Raw genomic sequence first — 17120 nt, forward strand, 5'->3', positions numbered from 1 at the left:
GAAAACAGCGGAGACAAGGGTCACTCACAGTCATTACCAGGGAGCAGTCTCCTTCTTGGACACACTGAAACTGTATTTAAAGTGCTTATTACTGTGGGTAAGTCCATAAAAAGATGGGTGCTCATCCATATATTTAATTATTTTGTTATTTTTGTAAACCACTTTGAAATTGATAACCACCTTCAAATCACTGATAGAAAGGCAGCATGGGTTTTAATTTTATAGCTCTATATACACACATAAATGTTAAATGCAGAATAGCAGAGACACACCTAATGATACTTATTCACACTTAATTTTATAAATTTAAGTTGTAGAATGCACACTCTGAAGAGGCTAAATTAGGAAAATAGTGCAGAGTGCTATTTTATTAGCAAACGTATACAGATCTTGGGTTGCCAGTGGTTTCCTTCCAAAACCTGGAGCAATATTTACATCAGTTACATCTTTTTCTTGTTACAAAAATGCCAAGTGAAATCTAAGAGTGTTTTTTTCCAGCCAACCTAATATAGTCCATTTTACTGCAAGTTTTACATTATTTTCTTCAGTCTTCACAAACCTAGCTATTTTGCTGTGTTTTCCCTTGCTGTGTTGCCAACACAAACCTCATGCTTAGGAAAACATAGTAATACCATCCTGTGTTTCCTTGTAGCACTTTTACACAGTTCACTGCAAGCTCTTTTAGGTCCAAACAATGGCCATTTTAGAAGGTTAAGTAACCCATGAGAAACAGTGTAAAGTCAGAGGTGACATTTTAAGAGAGGTGGAGGTAGTTTTAAAGTCCTATTAGTGCCCTCAACACACATACATACACACATTTCCAATCCTAGGACAAAATATAGCTTGGCTTTTCAGTGTTTCACACTGAACAAATGAAAGCCAGTTGTGATGGGCACTGATTGGCTAGTGCCCATGCCATGTCAAACCTAAGTCTCTCTATTAGTAGCTTTGCACCTGTTTTTATAGCGTGCATGAATTTATTGGGAGCAGGAACAGATGAACATATCTGGTGCGTGTACATCTGAGATTCTTCCAAAAATTCAAAACAAACATTTGAATGTTTTTAAATACCATTGCAGAGGGTTAGGCTAGATGCTCCTTGAGGTCCCTTCCAACGCTACAGTGATACGATTCTATGAAATATCTCTTTTTATGTGGTTCTAATTGAGAATCCCAATGTTTCGTTTTACATTTTTGTAAATCGCCTAGAGGGTTTCCTCTTTTGTAAATATACAGTCAGGCAGCATATAAATTTTGTTTGATACAATTAAAAGAGAAGTTGCGAGAGGCTGGTGGCCTTACCGTCCTCAGGCGCGTCACTGTCATCACCATCTTCATCCTGCTCCCCATCAGGCGGACGTTCTCGCTTATTCACTACTTTAGCCACCTTGGGAAACTTCCTCTCCACCCAGCCCCTGCCAAGCAGCCGTCTTCGAATCACGGGGTAAGGGCCGTTCACCATGAAGATCTTCCTTTGCTATGGGGCAACAGGAGAGGCTTATCAACTTTGCCCTGCAGCGGGGAGGGGAGGCAGGGACTCTCCCCTCAGTGATGATGATGATAACATTCTCCCCATTGGGCAAGGTTGACCCATCCAACCAAGGCTACAAAAGAGGGGAAAACAGGCAGGGTGAAGGCTAAAAAGGTAGAGACCAGGTAAGCCAAGGCCACTTACCTTGATGGCTCTCTCCACAAACTGCCTGGCTTGCTTGAGGCGCTCTGGGTTGAAGGAAGAGTTGAAGTTGATGCTGCGAGGTGAGCGTCCCTCTATCAGAGAGGCTGCATCTCCTGGAACGAAAAAGCTAGGCTTTCCAACCTTTGTGACCTCTTAGCACCTACCTCACACCAAACAGTGGTACCTTGGTTGTCAAAAGGCTTGGCTCCTGAACAAATTGGCTCCCAAACACCACACACATGGAACTGAGTGTTCCAGTTTGTGAATGTTTTTGGAAGGCCGCACGTCCGATGCGGCTTCCACAGCTTCTGCTTCAGTGCAGGAAGCTCCTGCAGCCAATCAGAAACCGCGCCTTTTCGAATGGTTCCGGGAGTTGAACGGACCCCTGGAACAGATTAAGTTCGACTTCAGTTTACGAACTTAAACTGTACCAGAAGTCCATTCTTAAACCGAAACCGTTCTTAAACCAAGGCACGCTTTCCCTAATGAGGCCTCCTGCCACCGGTGCCCTTCCACTGTTCGGATTCCGTTCTTAGACGGAGGTAAAGTTCACAAACTGGGACACTACTTCCAGTTTTGCGGAGTTCGTAAACCGAATCATTCGTAAACAGGACTGTTCTTAAACTGAGGTACCACTGTATTGTGTCCTATATCTATTGCCCAGTGTGCCACCACCTTTGTACCAGCTGGCAACCAGGAAGTCCAATTAGGCAAGGATTTACAGCCAGCACTCACTATCAACGGTAAAGAATCTGTAGGAGCCTGATGGGAACATGGCTTGGATCACAACTCATATCCACCAGGAGTTATGAATTTGGTGTTGTGGGCCTGATTTTGTAGAATTCCCTCCCAGCTGAAATCAGACAGGCCTTCTCCCTGTTGAAGGTCAGGCATGTAACAAAGACCTTTCTACTTCAGCATCCATTTTAAGGAAGTTTTTTTTCCATGTTTAATTTTAATTGAACATGCCCATTGTATACTTTTCAAAATAAATTATGTGCACTGCTTAGAAACTGCAAAAATAAGAAGGGGAAATAACGCAAAGAGGATCAATCAACAAAATAAAATAATAAAGCAAATCTAGAGGGGATAGCAAATCACATGAACATCAACCCACGGCACAGAACCCCTGGCAGCACCTTGGCAACTCACCTTCTGGTCTATACCTGCTGGTATTGGGAGCGGTGGATGGGTGGCGGCGAGTGGGGTGCAGCTGTGTACGTTCGATGTTGGAGGGGGCATCTCCGTCAGGCTTCAATCTGCCAACTGAGCACAGTTGGATGAGGAACATTTAATAATAATAATAATAATATTTTATTTATATCCCGCCCTCCCCAGCCGAAGCCGGTCTCAGAGCGGCTAACAACAGTAAAAATAACACAGTTTACATAAAATCACAATCAATTAATTGAAATACATTCTAAAATCAATTCATTCTAAAATCAATTCAGGGTCAAATTAATGGCAACCATTGGGCTAGAGTTATATGGGGATTACAGAAGGAGAGAGGGGGTCAGGCTGTGCCCTGGCCAAAGGCCTGGTGGAACAGCTCTGTCTTGCAGGCCCTGTGGAAAGATGTCAAGTCCCGCAGGGCCCTAGTCTCTTGTGACAGAGCGTTCCACCAGATCGGAGCCACAGCCGAAAAAGCCCTGGCTCTGGTTGAGGCCAGCCTAACCTCCCTGTGGCCAGCGGCCTCCAATATATTTTTTTTTGAAGACCATAAGGTCCTCTGTGGGGCATACCGGGAGAGGCGGTCCCGTAGGTACGACGGTGCTAGGCCATGAAGGGCTTTAAAGGTTAAAACCAGCACCTTAAATCTGACCCTGTACTCCACCGGGAGCCAGTGCAGCTGGTTTTTTAAAAGAACAAGGGTTCAAATGGCACATATGGGGACTACATGGCTAGTCTAAGACCTATTGTAATACAGAAAAGCACACCTGAAGAAGCAGGACTCGTTTCTGCTGTGACTTAAGTACGGGAGAGGCAGGAGATAATGGATTTCTCACTTAGGGCTGTATCCAACACTGCAGCTTTGTTGGTGCAACAGATTTCTGTACATGATCTAGAGCAGGGGTAGGCAAACTAAGGCCCAGGGGCCGGATGCAGCCCAATAGCCTTCTAAATTCGGCCCACAGACGGTCTGGGGATCAGTGTGTTTTTACATGTGTTGAATGTGTCCTTTTATTTAAAATGCATCTCTGGGTTATTTGTGGGGCCTGCTTGGTGTTTTTATGAGTAGAATGTGTGCTTTAATTTAAAATGTATCTCTGAGTTATTGTGGGGCATAGGAATTTATTCATCCCCCCCCCCAAAAAATATAGTCCAGCCACCCACAAGGTCTGAGGGACAGAGGACCAGCCCACGGCTGAAAAAGGTTGCTGACCCCTGATCTAGAGCCTCCTCTTTTTCTTTTGTCCCCTGCCCCCCTGGTGCATCCTCAAAATTAGTTCCAAAGCATTGGAGGAGCCTCCAGAGCAGATTTTGGGGGATGCAGGAGGAGGAAAGGAAGCAGAAGTCCCCATTGTGTCAGTGGAACCCTGCTGGTGCAACACTGGGTACAATATTTGTCAGTATGTACTAAGCATGGGCAACCTCGCTTGTCTTTAAGGCTAACCTAAAACATTTTGCTGCCTGAAACAATATTAAGATAATGTCCCAGCCCCAGTCCTGACTGGATTGGCAGTCTCCCCTCCTGTGGTTTCCAGAAACTGGCATTCAAAAGCATTACTGTGCCTTCCACCATGAAGGTGAACAAATCTAGACAGCATCTTAAAAAGCAGAGACATCACCTTGCCGACAAAGGTCCGTATAGTTAAAGCTATGGTTTTCCCCGTAGTGATGTATGGAAGTGAGAGGTGGACCATAAAGAAGGCTGATCGCCGAAGAATTGATGCTTTTGAGTTATGGTGCTGGAGAAGACTCTTTGAGAGTCCCATGGACTGCAAGAAGATCCATTCTTAAGGAAATCAGCCCTGGGTGCTCACTGGAAGGACAGATCCTGTAGCTGAGGCTCCAATACTTTGGCCACCTCATGAGAAGAGAAGACTCCCTGGAAAAGGCCCTGATGTTGGGAAAGATGGAGGGCACAAGGAGAAGGGGACGACAGAGGACGAGATGGTTGGACAGTGTTCTCGAAGCTACCAGCATGAGTTTGACCAAACTGCGGGAGGCAGTGGAAGACAGGAGTGCCTGGCGTGCTCTGGTCCAGGGGGTCACAAAGAGTTGGACATGACTAAACGACTAAACAACAACAACCATGAAGGTAGAGCAAAGTCATCATGGCCATCAGCCATTGGGAGCCTTATCCTCCACGAATTTGCCCAAACCTCTCTTAAATCCATCAGTGGCCATCACTGTTTCCTGTGGGAAGGAGTTCCATAGTTCAATTGCACACTGTGTGAAGAAGGGCACAAGGTTGGGAAAGGCTGCTGCAGGCATCCTTTTGCCCTGAAGGCAGCTCTTTGACCTAGGAAGCATGGAGTAGAAATCTTGGAGTAGCTGCTACCTTACCTCCTCTGCTGGTCCTTCTGCCCCCTCCAGCGTCACTGTCCCCTCCTGCTTTACACTTTGGGCCCAACTGCGAGAGATCAAAAGAAACACTGAGGTTGTTAAAAGATCCTATGACTCCAAAAGGAATGCAGCCCCACAAGACTTCCAGGGGATTGCCCTACTCCAAAGGCAAATGCAGCAAAAATGACCCAATAAAGGTCAAACAAAATGCAGCAGCTAGAGTGGTGACTGGGAGTGGCTGCCAAGACCATATAACACTGGTCCTGAAAGACCTACATTGGCTCCCAGTACGTTTCCGAACTCAATTCAAAGTGTTGGTACTGACCTTTAAATCCCTAAATGGCTTTGGTCCTGTATACCTGAAGGAGTATCTCCACCCCCATCGTTCAGCCAGGACACTGAGGTCCAGCGCCAAGGGCCTTATGGCAGACGGTTCCCTCTCTGGGAGAAATGAGGTTACAGGGAACCAGGCAGAGGGCCTTCTCGGCAGTGGCACCTGCCCTGTGGAATGCCCTCCCATCAGATGTCAAGGAAACAAACAACTATCTGACTTTCAGAAGACATCTGAAGGCAGCCCTGTTTAGGGAAGTTTTTAATGTTTGATGTTTTATCGTGTTTTTAATATTCTGTTGGGAGCTGGCTGGGGAAACTCAGCCAGATGGGCGGGGTATAAATAAATAAATATACTGTATTATTCTTATTATTAACACTGATGAATCTGCAACTCCCATGACCACTGTTTCTTCTAGGACAATCAGCTTGTTCTTGGATCTTCAGAAGCTCTGTTCAAAGAGTTGCAGAAAAGCCCCACTCAAAAGCCCCACTCAAAGCACTATCTCACCCTGTGCTTTGAAAAGGGCTTTGCAGGCCAGCAAACGCCCTTTTGACAAAGCCTCAACTTTACATACCTCACAAGTGACTTCGTATATGACATCAGGTGTTGTAGAGCAGGTGGGTGTGGCCTGGCCGGCCAAATAGGGAGGGCATAATAGAATGGGCATAATGAGGTTCCCCACTCCTGTTCTAAGTCTTGCTCTTCTTTAATACTGGATTTATTTTTTGGACAGGAGGGGTGTGAGCTTGTAGTGAAGTGAGAGAGCATCGGCTCTGCCTCTCAAGGCAGCTGCAGAGACTACCACAAAGCACTTACCGTATTTTTTGCTCTATAAGACTCACTTTTTCCCTCCTAAAAAGTAAGGGGAAATGTGTGTGCGTCTTATGGAGCGAATGCAGGCTGCACAGCTATCCCAGAAGCCAGAACAGCAAGAGGGGTTGCTGCTTTCACTGCGCAGCGATCCCTCTTGCTGTTCTGGCTTCTGAGATTCGGAATATTTTTTTTATTGTTTTCCTCCTCCAAAAACTAGGTGCGTCTTGTGGTCTGGTGCGTCTTATAGAGCAAAAAATACGGTAGATTTCTTTGACTGCCACCCTACCCCAAACACCCTTTAGGGGTCACTGTAGTCTTTGCCCATTGTGTGGTGCCTGCAACCAGTTGATAATTTGGAGTAAACACGCCCACCATTTATGGGTCATGACAGCCTCTTCAAAACTGAACTGAATTTCTGAACATGTATTTCTGGGGGACTGCTATACAAGCATTGTACGCTGAGAAGAATATTTGGTGTCCTGGCAAGCTCAGCTTCCATTTCTTGAAACCCAGCCCATATAGCTCTGGGGGGAAAACCTTGCAAATGTGTGGTTACCAGAGTCTGGTGAGGAAGTGAGCAGGGCTTACAAACAGAGAGGCAAGCTGTTACTACTTTAGTTAGCTTTTTATAGTACCCTACAAGTTAATCTACCCCTCAGATCCTGCCCTCTTTTAATTCCCTCAAGTCAGGGACATGAATTCCAAATCCTTTCAAAATATTGACCGCTGAAACAATATATTTGTGCAAAGCAGTACATTCCCAGAGAACCTGGATCTTGGCTGTCCCAATAAACAGCTCCGTGGTCAGTCACCTGCATATTCTTGGTGCCAGCTCCACTGCCTGTCCAGCAACTCACAGTGAACAGGTATGTCAGTCATGGCGCACCGCACAGCCACCTGCAGGGACAAGGTGACAAGTTCACTGTTGCAGCTAAGCTAGAGAACCCTCCTCTCCACATCAATATCCCATATAGGAGCTCATGACAGAATATAATCCGCAGACAGACACCCACATCATACAACCTATGGCAGCTGTCCACTTTCTATTATTGGATTTTTTTTGGGGGGGGGGCAGGCCTTTTGTTAGGGGGCAGAACCTCAGTTAGCTATGTATTTTATTGTTTTTTTATTGATTGGGGGGCAGCTGCCCCTCCCTGCCATGGCAAAGAGGAATTTTTTAGTAGGGAAGGATGGATCTGCACCCAGTATTGCTTATTCTTGTTGGAGTCCGTTGATAAACCTACCTTTTCCCAGAAGCTTTTCAGAAATGCTCACTTGGGTTCGGACAGAGCAGTAACAGCTGAGCTGACCCCAAGGTGCCCTTCACTGTGTTTCTGCTCTTTTTGCAAACTTAAAATGTGCTTTTAATTTTGGAAATCGTTTTTTAAAAGTGCTTTTTCCTTCACTGCCAGGCACAAAGCAGCTCAGGTCATTAGACAGGGAAGCACTGCTTGATCACATCAATACACACACACACACACACACACACACACACACACACACACATTCAAGCCATTGGGCACCCTTCCCCATCCAAAATCTAAGCCAACAGTTCCCATACCCCCAGCTGCTTCTCCTCGCTATCCACCCTCCAACCAAGCACAGCATTCCCAGGTGAACATAACCCTGTCAGAAACAGGCCTTTGAGCTCCGAAAAACCTGGCACCGCAACATAGGTGCCAACTCCCTGAGCACCCACAAAATTCCCCATGAAGGTGCCGGGCACCCACAGGGTCATTGCACGCTGCATGGCACCCACGTCCCCGGGGCACCCACGGTCGCGGGGCCAAGTTGGCGCTTTTGCACCGCAAAGGGAGACGAGAGCACCTCTGTGCATGTGCAAAGGGCATTCCTCTCACCGAGCGGTAACGAGGCCATCAGGAGCCGCGGCAGACGAACCCCATTCCTCCTCTTGCATGGGGAGCTCTTCTTCTCTCCCCACCCACAAAGTTACTACCCCACAGCCTGGTCTCCACGGCCGGCTGCCCCAACCAGCATCCCCCCCCCCCAACCCACGGGCAGTTTCCGAGTCCCTTCCCCGCCCCCGAAAAGCCGAGGCTCCCGCTCCCGCCGGCGGCGAGGGCCCAGCTCCTCCGCAAGGCTCCCATGCGGCTGTTTGGCGTTTCTATGGAAACCAGGGAGAGCGGCAGGTGCTCCAGGAGAGGCCTTTTCGTTTTGCTTTGTTAAAACACGGGCCCCTCCCCCACCCCGGGGCCTTTCAGAAAGATATTTTGCAAAAGGTATTTTGAGGAGAATTAATTCTGTCCCAGAGCAACTGAAGCTTGCTAGCTAGATAATGGCCACGATAAGGATAATTAGAAAGGAGATCTCAAAAGCCTCTATTTTAAGCTGCTCTCCAGGAACTTCTTTCTGAATCAAAACAGGGATGTTAACTGATCAGCAGAGGTCGTTTGCCAAACCCCTCCTTGCCTACTATATCCTTCTCTCTCTTTCTTGTGGTTAGATAAGGCACTCTCATCAGTGCACTGCTTAAAGTAGAAATTGCTAACCAGTTCCTGAGCTACAACTCCCATTAGCCTCAGCCAGCAGAGCCAATGGTCATGGAGGATGGGAACTGTAGTCCAACATGGATCTTGGGAGAACCAGTTCGGCTGCCCCTGCCTTAAGGATATTGGGCGGCTCTCCTGTGCCCCTCAAAATCAGATGTGGGGAACTTTTGGCCTCCCAAACATTGCCAAACTACAACTCCCATCAGCCCTAGTAAGCATGGCCAGTGGCCAGGGATGGTGGATGTTGTAGGTTCAGCCACATCTGGTCAAACGTGCCTCACGCCTGTTGGCCATCAGGCAGGAGGATGGATGTAGCAGTCTGTGCTGGCTAGCGCTGATGGGAGTTGTATTTCGGCAGCATCTGGACGGCTCCAATTTCCCTTGCCCTGAATTAAGGGAACTGTGGCAGCAGGGTCTCTTTTAAGGTGACCACTTCTGGCTGATAGAGGGATGTAGGCATCCAAGATCCAAGGCGACGTGGGCAACAGCAGGAACCAGCCAGCCAGGGGACGCAAGAGAGGTTTGTGTAGTCAAACTGCAAATGGGGGAAATTACATCAAGGATAAGACTCCAGAGGGGGAGGAGTAAGGCTTTGGCAGCAGGGTTCAAGGACCAACATGTTGAGCAACGAACAGCACAAATAAGGCTGTTGTAGGTGCAAGTATCCTTAGCTGGCCTGAGGGACACACATCTACACGGGCTCTATCCAAAAGGGACATACTATTCCCAATTTACCTTAGTTGCGGCTCATACTGTCTCCCTGCTACCTCTGATGACTCATGCACATTTGTGGCTGGCCCCCCCGTGCTTGGTGTCCACTTGACCCTGTCAAATTCACGTGGGGGCAAAAGTCTACTTCCGGCTGCAGGTATACGAAGCCCAGACTGGGCACAGTGGGAGGGTTTGTGGCTCAGAAGCAAACAACCTCCCTAGGCTTGAGGCCTACCTTGCAAGAGAGGGCCAATGGCATTGTATTATATCACCTGCTGGAGACCTGCAGAGAATGCTCAGGATGGCTCACCTATGACATCAAAGGGCAATGGAACTACCATCGTATTCCAGGATTCTGTTCCTTCCTCCCATTGGCTTGGCTTCCTAAGGATCGCACACCAACCACTCCTGGCTGAGGATGGTGAGACAGCGGATGGGGGTAATTGCCTCTCTTTCGTTGCCTTTCTCTAAAACAGACTGTACGGAGGTGTGTATGCTATCTGAATTGTTTTTTGTCCCTCCCAGGGGGATCAAATGCAGGAAAGAAAAACCTTCCACCACTCTCTGAAAGACAAGCTAGCTAAACTAGGAATTCTTCAGCAGTGGAGTGCTACTATCAACACAGGAACAGAAGTGCAACACTTGAGTTTGGCAGGTGCATGAGGTAAGGGGCTTCGTGTTCATTGGCTACAATGTTCAGAAGGGACAACAAACCTGCCTCTTTAGGTCTCTTTGACATGAGAAACTGGATTTAGCAAGTCAGGTTTATCTAGGTTTCAAGTCCAGTAGGTAGCAACCAACAGCCCCCACCGCAAATACATTTTGTCCTCAGAACCACGCAGTCTTCTGAAATCTAGCGTCATTCATTGCTTCCCCACATTCATATGGTTCCGCAGTTTGTGCTTGCTGTGCAATAGCCAAGCTGCTGGATCGCCTTTTGCCTTGCAAAAGTCTTTGCCACTGTTAGCAGATGCTTTACTTCTCTTGCTGCTCGGCTTCAGGACCATTTCAACTCCCCCCCCCCCGCCCCGAGTCTTGGTGTAGACAAATGCGTGTGCGTGACTGCATAAAGGGTATGAGGATTTGCTATGCTGCACAAGAACATCAAATCGCACTACAGGAAGCAGCCCACAAATCCATTTATAGGCTACAGTGCTCTTGCCCACAATGGCAGAAGCTGAGCTTGAGGAACCAGCAATGGTTGTTCTCCTTAAGAAAAAGGGAAATGCTTAAAACAGCCCTTTACAACGTCTAAAAAAAGAAAGCAGACACATTGCGGTGGTGCAGGGGGAAAGACAGGAGAAACTGTGAAATTTAGTTATTGATATACATTCTTCTCCTTTTGCCAATTAATGAAGCGACATTAATGTTTTGCTTTGAGGCAGAGAATATTTTGCTAACTTTCACTAGAGGAATAGGCAGTGTTGAGTGTAGGATTTAATGTCATATTTAAGCAAACTGTCGCTTACTTTTATAAAACCTCCAATACCCACTACACTGCCTCAGTGGCTTAAGGAAAGGAATAGCTAACCAACTCCCATCAGCACCAATGTTAGGAATGACTGGACCTCTGGGGAAGGGCCACACCTCAGTGTACAGAAGGTCCCAGCTTTAAACCCTGGCATCTCCAGGGAAGGCTGGGAGAGACTTGTGCCCTCAACCTTGGAGAGCTGGTGCCAGTCTGTGTAGACAGACAGCAGTGTGGTAGATGGACCAATGGTCTGGCTCAATGTAAGCAGAATGTATGGAGGGCCATATGTTAGCCACCTCTACCATGGGTGCACATCCTACAATAGTAAAAGGTAAAGGTACCCCTGCCCGTACGGGCCACTCTTGACAGACTCTGGGGTTGTGCGCCCATCTCACTTAAGAGGCCGGGAGCCAGCGCTGTCTGGAGACACTTCCGGGTCACGTGGCCAGCGTGACGAAGCTGCATCTGGCGAGCCAGCGCAGCACACGGAAACGCCGTTTACCTTCCCACCAGTAAGCGGTCCCTATTTATCTACTTGCACCTGGGGGTGCTTTCGAACTGCTAGGTTGGCAGGCGCTGGGACCGAGCAACAGGAGCGCACCCCGCCGCGGGGATTCGAACCGCCGACCTTTCGATCGGCAAGCCCTAGGCGCTGAGGCTTTTACCCACAGCGCCACCCGCGTCCCTTCATCCTACAATATACACACCTAATAACTAAATGCCTCTTGTATCAAAACCTTTCAAAATAGGTACATGTGAGCTTTAGAAAAGGTGGAGCAAATCTACCCAGCAAGAATATTATCTTCACTTCAGGGAGGATTAGCTGTTCTTTACAAAGCAATGAGATACCCTCATAACATAATAGAACATGTTCTTTGTAGGGAGCATGGTAATTTGGTTTGCCTTGGCTTGGGAGAATGCAGCCTACATTCTACTAAGGTGCGGAAAGAGCACCTACTCTGAAAACATCCTTTAGGGCAGGCATAGGCAAACTTGGCCCTCCAGATGTTTTGGGACTACAATTCCCATCATCCCTGACCACTGGTCCTGTTAGGTAGGGATCATGGGAGTTGTAGCCCCAAAACATCTGGAGGGCCGAGTTTGCCTATGCCTGCTTTAGGGAAAACACAGAACATTGGTCAATCCTAGTTGCTGGGACACGACAAGAAATTCCATGTGCTTCCCAGGCAGCATAACCAGACTCAGTAGGGGAGGACTTAGCACGCCACAGAGAAACCATGCAACCACCGCTTAACTTCAGGAGGCAAGAAGGGGAAAAAAGGCTTTAATAGGGAAGGTCCCAGAGTAAGAAAGTTACAGCAAGTGCCATAGCAAAAAGAACCAAGAGTTACAGATTCCAGCTCCGTCGCGTTTTGCTGACGCATGGCCTGGCCCCTCCCATCACAGCTCCCTCTGGCACAGATGTGGAAGGGAATAGAAAGGGAATGAACAGGAGGCAGTGCTGTGCTCAGAATGCTGTGGGAGTAAGGGAAAGTGGGCTACAGAGAGGGCGATCTCTCTAGAGAATGGGAATGACTTGGCAAAGGGGAGGACTGACATCTTCAGCACCTGGCTTGCCTGCAAACTCATGATTCTGTTTGGGAGGCGGACCAAGGTAGTCACACCTTCTACCCTTGTACATTCCTAGACAGATGCTTCAGGCCTCATTTACTGGGGCCAAACCTTATAGAGAAAGGCAGCTTTTGTGCGTTATCTGTCGGAGGTGTTTTTTTGCATGCACAGCACTGAGATGAACTCCCGCAACAACTCTTTCTGAGGGCTGCTGGAACAGTCGATCCTTCCCCCCCCCCCAAGGCCTCGGCCACTAAGAGACTCAAGTAGACAAATAACAGCAAGTATCAGTCATTAAAAAAAAGAAAAGGATATCAAGTTGACACAGTCTTAAACAAGCACAGTTTTGTTCCAAAATTATTTAAAAAAGCACCCTCCCCTCCCCTGGGCACGCTGGCGAGCATGGTGTACATTTAGCTGGGACAGCCCCCGCAGGTCTGGCTGCTTCTCATCTCGCTCCCAAACTGTGGCCCTCTCTGAAGCCGCAGCAAGGTGGCTGTGCAGAGAGAATGAGAAAGCCAAGCTGTGGATTCCAGCCCTTAGTCTAGAACTGTGGGGGGAAAGAGAGAAAGAGAAGTCAATTAATTCAAAGTTGCTTTACTCAAATTGATTAATACAGCTTCTCAGAGGCACACACTATTAACACTCGCATACACGGGCTAGAAGGGGGACGCGGGTGGCGCTGTGGGTAAAAGCCTCAGCGCCTAGGGCTTGCCGATCGAAAGGTCGGCGGTTCGAATCCCCGCGGCGGGGTGCGCTCCCGTTGTTCGGTCCCAGCGCCTGCCAACCTAGCAGTTCGAAAGCACCCCCGGGTGCAAGTAGATAAATAGGGACCGCTTACCAGCGGGAAGGTAAACGGCGTTTCCGTGTGCTGCGCTGGCTAGCCAGATGCAGCTTGTCACGCTGGCCACATGACCCGGAAGTGTCTCCGGACAGCGCTGGCCCCCGGCCTCTTGAGTGAGATGGGCGCACAACCCTAGAGTCTGTCAAGACTGGCCCGTACGGGCAGGGGTACCTTTACCTTACACGGGCTAGAAAAGGGCCTTTTCAGTGTTGGTGCCCTTACTGCGGAATACCTATCCCAAAAAGGCTCGCCTTGTGCCTAAATTATGGTGTTTTCAGGGCTAAGTGAAGTCTTTATGTCCCTGGGCCCTTTAGTGCATTTTAGCTGGTTTCCATGTCATATTGTACAGATATTTTAGAATTTTGACAACATTCAAATTTTAAGTTTGTGAAATACTGAGAAAACTTACTGTCTTTAGAAAATTTCTTAAATCTCTTTATATTCAAAAAGAATCTTAAAGCAACGTACAAAAAAGAAACAAAATGTATTAATAACCAGTGGCCCCAGGTCACCTCAGGGGCATGTGGCCCTGTAAGAAGCACCTTCTCCGATAACTGAGGTGGCCACTGTTATATAGGAGATAAGGCACTTTCGCTCTCAGGTTTCCTAAGACGTTAAGGCAGCCTTTCCCAACCTGGTGCTCTTCAGATGTTTAGGACTCCAACTCCCATCAGCCCAGATGGCATGATCAATGTTTAAGGATGAAGGGAGTTGTAGTCCAACACCATCTGGAGGGCCATAGGTTAGGGAAGGCAGTGTTAAGGGCTCTGTACACTAATACTAAACCTTAAGCCTTGTCTTGCGGCATATTGAAATCAACTTTGTAGATACAGAAGTGTCACAAATATTAAATGAACCAAAATGGCACAAACACTGGAACACCCTGGAGTAGTTCACTTCTCTAGCGAGAACTTTACAAGGAAAGACATCTGGAAGAGGTTGCTACCAACCTTTTTGCTATCACCTCCAAGGGCTTGTTTGCATTTTCATTGCTATTAGCAGCATGTAACAGGTAATTCAGATCACTTCTCTTGGAACTTGGAATCCAAACAAGCTCCTATTTGATTCCCATTGGAACAGTCCATACCGAGGGTTGTGTGCTCCCGAGTACCAAACAAATGTAAGGAGCAATTACTACTACTCAAGGCTATGTGATGAACTCTATAAACACTTGTGATAAAGTTCTCCATTTTCATCTCTAAACTATTTTACATGCATACATCATTTTATCCATATGCCGGCTTTCCATAGTTTAACCCTTCTCAAGGTGGCTTGCTACATGAAAAAATGTACGCAATTTTGTTTTTTGTTTAGAAGGCATTGCTTTTCTACAGATGGCGCTGGCAGTCACATGACTTACCAACCACGCTCCCACAAACCACTGGTGAATTTTGGCATACCATTTTTGTTTCACTTCTGCCTAACAGACCCTTACATTCTTCAGGAACTCCTCTGCCACAATGCGAGCTCTGGCATTGACGGACAGCTTCATCTCGCTGATTTCCTTGTCAATTTCCTCCATGAAATGAATGACAAAGTCCACCAGCTTGTGCTTGTACATCTGCTCTGTATGGAAGTTTGTAATCAGGAAGCTAATGTCATAGCCCTGGGATAAAAGGAAAGCAGCATGTAATTAGCATCTATTAAGCAAAGACTCAACAATCACACCTCCTACTCACTCTGACACCAACTCAGCATGGGGAGGAAGGAATTATCCTGCTTTTTTCTCCCTTCCATAAGCAGTTTGCAGATATATGTAGTGGGCTTGGCTACATGTAACAGTGAGAACTAGCTATACTAACCACCCAGTCAATAAAGCCAAGCCTTATGAGGAACAGTTGAAGGAGTTGCATATGTTTAGCATGATCAAGAGGAGACTGAGGGGAGATATGATAGCCATCTTCAAATATCTAAAGGGCTGTCGCCTGTGTTTTCTCCAGCTCTGGAGGGTAGGACTCAAACCAATGGATTCAAATTACAAGAAAGGAGAATCCAACTAAACATTAGGAAGAACTTTCTGAAGTTAAGAGCTATTCAACAGTGGATTGGACACTCTTGGAAGGTGGTGGACTCTCCTTCATTAGATGATTTTAAGCAGAAGTTTTAGGTCATCTGTCATGGATGTTTTAGTTGAGATTCTTGCATTGCAGAGGGTTGGACTGGATGGTCCTCAGGGTCCCTTCCTACTCTACAATTCTGAGATTCTATGATAATAAATCCAACAGCTGAGAAGAATCAGGAGAACACACAGACCACACTGGAGTAATGGCCCTAACCCCTGTTGTCTGCCGATACTGGAACACCAGTTATGGAGGCAGCCATTTTAACATCCATCAGTGTATAGCAGCACACACATGCATATCTCCTGTAAGAAAATGCAGATCAAGGCTTTGGTATTCACATCAACTCAGTCATTTGGACTCTAGCGACCAAGCTCAACACAGGGCTGAAACCACACCCTTCTTTGAGTCATACCAATGCTGCAAGGGGCAAGCTCACTGTTAGCCATTGTCACTGCTAATACTACTGTGGAAGATGTTGGCAGTCAAGCAACATCTTGAAAATAAAAGCCACTCAGTCAGACATCTTATCTCCTGAGAGAGCTTCACATTACTGAGAGCAGTGAGGTGTGGGATATGCTACAACAGCTGTCAAAGAAATGGCCTGTGTCACATGCTGTTGCTTTGGCTAAGAGACAACAGAATAATAATAAAATAATAATAAAATAATAATAATAATAATAATAATAATAATAATAATAATTAATAATAATAATAATAATAATAATAATAATAATAATAATAATAATAATTATTTATTATTTATACCCAGCCCATCTGGCTGGGTTTCCCCAGCCACTCTGGGCGGCTTCCATAGAAACAAAAAACACACTAAAATATCATACATTAAAAACTTCCCTGAACAAGGCTGCCTTAAGATGTCTTCTGAATGTCAGGTAGTTGTTTATCGTTTTGACATCTGATGGGAGGGCGTTCCACAGGGCGGGCGCCACTACCGAAAAGGCCCTCTGCCTGGTTCCCTGTAGCTTTGCTTCTCGCAATGAGGGAACCGCCAGAAGGCCCTCGGCGCTGGACCTCAGCGTCCGGGCAGAACGATGGGGGCGGAGACGCTCCTTCAGGTATACTGGGCCGAGGCCGTTTAGGGCTTTAAAGGTCAACACCAGCACTTTGAATTGTGCTCGGAAACGTACTGGGAGCCAATGTAGGTCTTTCAAGACCGGTGTTATGTGGTCTCGGCGGCCGCTCCCAGTCACCAGTCTGGCTGCCGCATTCTGGATTAGTTGTAGTTTCCGAGTCACCTTCAAAGGTAGCCCCACGTAGAGCGCATTGCAGTAGTCCAAGCGGGAGATAACTAGAGCATGCACCACTCTGGCGAGACAGTTCGCAGGCAGGTAGGGTCTCAGCCTGCGTACCAGGTGGAGTTGGTAGACAGCTGCCCTGGATACAGAATTGACCTGCGCCTCCATGGACAGCTGTGAGTCCAAAATGACTCCCTTTGTGAAAAAGCCCTTTGTATCATGCCATTGACCCTGGGTCAGGTCTCCATACCTCAACTGGTTTCCGACGTAAAATGAAGAAGTTCTCTGCTCTCATCATCATGAAGCGCATAAATTTGTGACACAGGATCTTCTCAATCTCATCAGCCTGCAGAAGGAAAAA

The 17120-nt window shown here is 47.2% G+C and overlaps 1 protein-coding gene across 1 annotated transcript in view; it reads right to left on the minus strand.

Moving 5' to 3' along the window:
- Window positions 1-17120, minus strand: part of TTLL3 (tubulin tyrosine ligase like 3) — a 44612-nt gene that overhangs the window by 22908 nt on the left and 4584 nt on the right. The window contains exons 4-9 of the mRNA XM_077923507.1: window positions 17010-17105; window positions 14876-15046; window positions 5186-5252; window positions 2828-2941; window positions 1676-1788; window positions 1303-1477 (exon numbers count right to left, since the gene is read on the minus strand). Coding sequence (XP_077779633.1) covers window positions 1303-1477; window positions 1676-1788; window positions 2828-2941; window positions 5186-5252; window positions 14876-15046; window positions 17010-17105 — 736 coding nt within the window. The remainder of the gene's footprint in view (window positions 1-1302; window positions 1478-1675; window positions 1789-2827; window positions 2942-5185; window positions 5253-14875; window positions 15047-17009; window positions 17106-17120) is intronic.

This window comes from Podarcis muralis, chromosome 2, assembly GCF_964188315.1.
Source record: "Podarcis muralis chromosome 2, rPodMur119.hap1.1, whole genome shotgun sequence".
Taxonomy (NCBI): domain Eukaryota; kingdom Metazoa; phylum Chordata; class Lepidosauria; order Squamata; family Lacertidae; genus Podarcis; species Podarcis muralis.